General features: G+C 42.4%; 1 protein-coding gene across 1 annotated transcript; it reads left to right on the plus strand.

Annotated features, from left to right (window-relative positions):
• The first annotated feature begins 897 nt into the window (after positions 1-897).
• Positions 898-3,086, plus strand: LOC121966057 (atrial natriuretic peptide receptor 2-like). Its single transcript, XM_042516157.1, has 3 exons — positions 898-994; positions 2,047-2,206; positions 2,735-3,086. Exons 1-3 carry the CDS (start codon positions 929-931, stop codon positions 3,025-3,027), a joined length of 519 nt encoding a protein of 172 aa, XP_042372091.1. The 5' UTR covers positions 898-928; the 3' UTR covers positions 3,028-3,086.
• Positions 3,087-3,342: the final 256 nt, after the last annotated feature.

Consider the following 3,342-nt stretch of genomic DNA (forward strand, 5'->3'; position numbering starts at 1 on the left):
TCCATCTGTGCCCAGAGTACGTTCTGCTGCTCCATCTGTGCCAGAGTAAACTCTGCTGTTCCTGCTCTTTGGCCAGAGTACGCTCTGCAGCTCCTGCTCTGTCTGTGCCCAGAGTATGTTCTGCTACTCTGTCTGTGCTCAGAGTACGCTCTGCAGCTCCTGCTCTGTCTGTGCCAGAGTAGATTCTGCTGCTCAGTCTGTGCCAGAGTAGGTCCTTCTGCTTCGTCTGTGCTCAGAATAGGATCTGCTGTTCCGTCTGTGTCCACAGTAGGCTCTGCTCGCTGACAGTGGGCAGTAGATATAATCCAGCAGCTGCTCATGAGCGCTCATCTGCAGAAATATAAAATCACTAGATGGCAGCAGATGTTTTTGGCAGCAGACGTTTGGACGGTGGCGAGCTGAAAGTCTGACATCTGTCAGATTAGCAGCATTGTGTCTGTGTGTTTTCACACAGCTGTTAAATTCTCACAGAGCTGATAGAAACATTTATTTTGTCGGTTCACTTCCTGTCTGCGAGCTGCCAACATGAACTCTGAGCAACAGCTGGATTCACTTACTGCCGATTTCAACACTTGGACTGCAGATTACCAAATCACAACACCAACATTCACACACATTTTTAATTCTCCTGTTCCAGCCTTTCTCCTTTCCACGATTAAACAGTAAAAACCAAAGTGAACCTGATGGTTTGTGATTTTAATTTGATTTCTGGTCTATTAGATCGCCTCATTTAGAGAGCTCAGCTCTTTTATGGAAACACGAGATACACTCAGAGCAATACGCTGATCAGCCGGGACAGTTTACAGGAGGCAGCAGCTGTGTGTCAGGATCATCACATTACACACACACACACACACACACTGCTGCATCATAATAACAGAGTGTGTGTTTCTGTGCGTATGTTTGTGTGTGTGTGCTCCAGGACCTGATGGAGAGCGACAACATCACTCTGGACTGGATGTTCAGATACTCCCTCATCACCGACATCGTGAAGGTAACGACCTGACAGAGCGGTGCTGACCATGGCATTTCCTGTCAGACTCTGAGCAGCGGAGCTCAAAGAGTTAAAAACAGCTCGGTTCATAGAAACAATCATTTACTGTGTCGAGTCTCTGTGACATCTTTACTGAACCAATCAGACGGCGGCATCGTTGGTCTGCAGAGTGTGATTTTAGACAGCAGGCCGGCACCATGGAAACTAAAGAGCTTTAACACAACAGCGTGGGCCTCTAGTGTGACATGTAACATACGTGTCAGCTGCTGTTTGTAAACAATAACAATGACATCACATGTCAATCACAGTCATTGATCGTCTCTGTTATATGGCGGCTGATTTGTCCTCTGATCGGAGGGGGTGGAGCTCCTGGACCTCACTGCTGTCACTGTTTCAGAGAAAAAAATGTTTTTTTTGGTGCTTTTTTTTAAACAAATATTTGCAGGGATTTTTTTTTCTTGACTTTGAAAAATTTTGGCAAGATCTGATTTTTTTTTAGAATTTTTTAAAGAAAACAAAACAAATATTTGGGCCTTTTCTTTTTTCTGAAAAAAGAAGACATTTGTGGTGTGGTGTATAAAAAGTTTGGCAGTATCTTTTTTAAAAAATGTTCAGTGATTTTTTTTTTTCACAATAATTTTTGGGGCTTCTGCCTTATTTTATTAGGACAGTTTAAGCCTGAGAGGGAGACAAAGGATGACATGTAGCAAAGGGCCGAGGTTGGGATCAAACCCGCGGCTGCTGTGGTGAGGACACAACCTCAGGTCGAACCATTTTTGACTGTATTTTAAAGAAAACATTTTGCTCTTTTAACATTAAAATATTTTTCAGGTGTTTTTTTCTTTTTTTTTTAAATGGTGATTTTAGTTATTTAAAAAATGAAAATCTTTAAAGAAAACATCTTGGCTTTTTTTCCCCAACATTTTTGGTGATTTTTATGGCAAACAGGCCTCAAAATCACCAAGATGACCCAGTTTATTAAAAAACTGGAACCACAGCTAGATTTGTTTTTGTTGTTGTTATTGTTGTTAATTGCTGTTGTTTGTTTTTAGGGCATGTTGTTCCTCCACAACAGCGTCATTGTCTCCCACGGCAACCTGAAGTCCTCCAACTGTGTGGTGGACAGTCGCTTTGTCCTCAAGATCACTGACTACGGACTAGAGAGTCTACGGACCGCCAGCTGTCCCGAGGACACACACGCCTACTACGCACGTACGCCCCCCCATCCCCCACCCCACCCCACAAAAACACACACACACACACACACACATACATTTTTACCAGTGTAAGATTTCAAGAAAATTAAGAGAATGAAACCAAAAGCAAATTGTAAAACATGAGCAAGTATAAATCTGTTTGCCAAATTTGCCAAAAAGTTTTAAAGCAAAAAAATCACACAAAATTTTAAAAGACAAGTATAATTCTTTAAAAAAATGGCAAATAAAAACAAAAAAAAGATATTAATAAACAGAAATTCTACATTTTTAAAAAAAGCATCACCAAAAATATAAAACAAGAAAGAAAAGAAAAGAGGCCTAACGTTTATGGTTTAAATCGTGGCTCTGAAGGCATGTCGGTTTTTTAAAATTGCTGGTAGAATATATTTTTATTTAAAGACATTTAAAGCTGTGAGTTCCTCCTGAAGACAAAATCAAACCATCCGTCCCCTCAGAGCTCACAGCCGGAGGCCTCTGAACCAACCTCTGACACACAGAGACGGGCTGTCTGTCCCCCCTGCAGGTAAACTGTGGACAGCCCCGGGGCTGCTGAGGACAGAGGCCCCCCCCCCCCGTGGGACGCAGAGAGGAGACGTGTACAGCTTCAGCATCATCCTGCAGGAGGTGGCTCTGCTGCGAGGAGTCTTCTTCCTGGACTCCCAAACCCTGACACCCAAAGGTCAGTCTGCCCCCCCCTCAGACCTGATCGTGCACTCAGACCTGATCCTGCGCTCAGACCTGATCCTGTGCTCAAAAATTCACTTTAGTCTGATGTCAGTGGGAAAAACATGTTTACAGGTTTTTAAAGTCCATTAATTCAGCTTTTCTGTCACCATGGAAACAGACTGAGAGACAGAGTATTTCTACACTGAAGTATTACTGCATTTACTGAAATAAAAATAAACCTTTTCCACCTTTTAGAGGCTGTGTGTGTGTGTGTGTGTATGTGTATATATGTGTGTGTGTGTATGTGTATATATGTGTGTGTGTGTATGTGTATATATGTGTGTGTGTGTGTGTGATGATGTTGTAGAATCTATTATTTACATTCCAATGTGACAGCTGAATAACACACTGCTTTCATCACACACACACACACACACACACACACACACACACACACACACACAC

The sequence above is a fragment of the Plectropomus leopardus genome, unplaced genomic scaffold (assembly GCF_008729295.1).
Source record: "Plectropomus leopardus isolate mb unplaced genomic scaffold, YSFRI_Pleo_2.0 unplaced_scaffold22943, whole genome shotgun sequence".
Lineage (NCBI taxonomy): Eukaryota > Metazoa > Chordata > Actinopteri > Perciformes > Serranidae > Plectropomus > Plectropomus leopardus.

Coding starts and splice junctions, on each gene's coding strand:
- LOC121966057 (XM_042516157.1), top strand. CDS start 929: ATGGAGAGCGACAACATCACTCTGGACTGGATGTTCAGATACTCCCTC. Junction 995..2,046: donor TCATCACCGACATCGTGAAG/GTAACGACCTGA, acceptor GTTTGTTTTTAG/GGCATGTTGTTCCTCCACAA. Junction 2,207..2,734: donor CACACACGCCTACTACGCAC/GTACGCCCCCCC, acceptor TCCCCCCTGCAG/GTAAACTGTGGACAGCCCCG.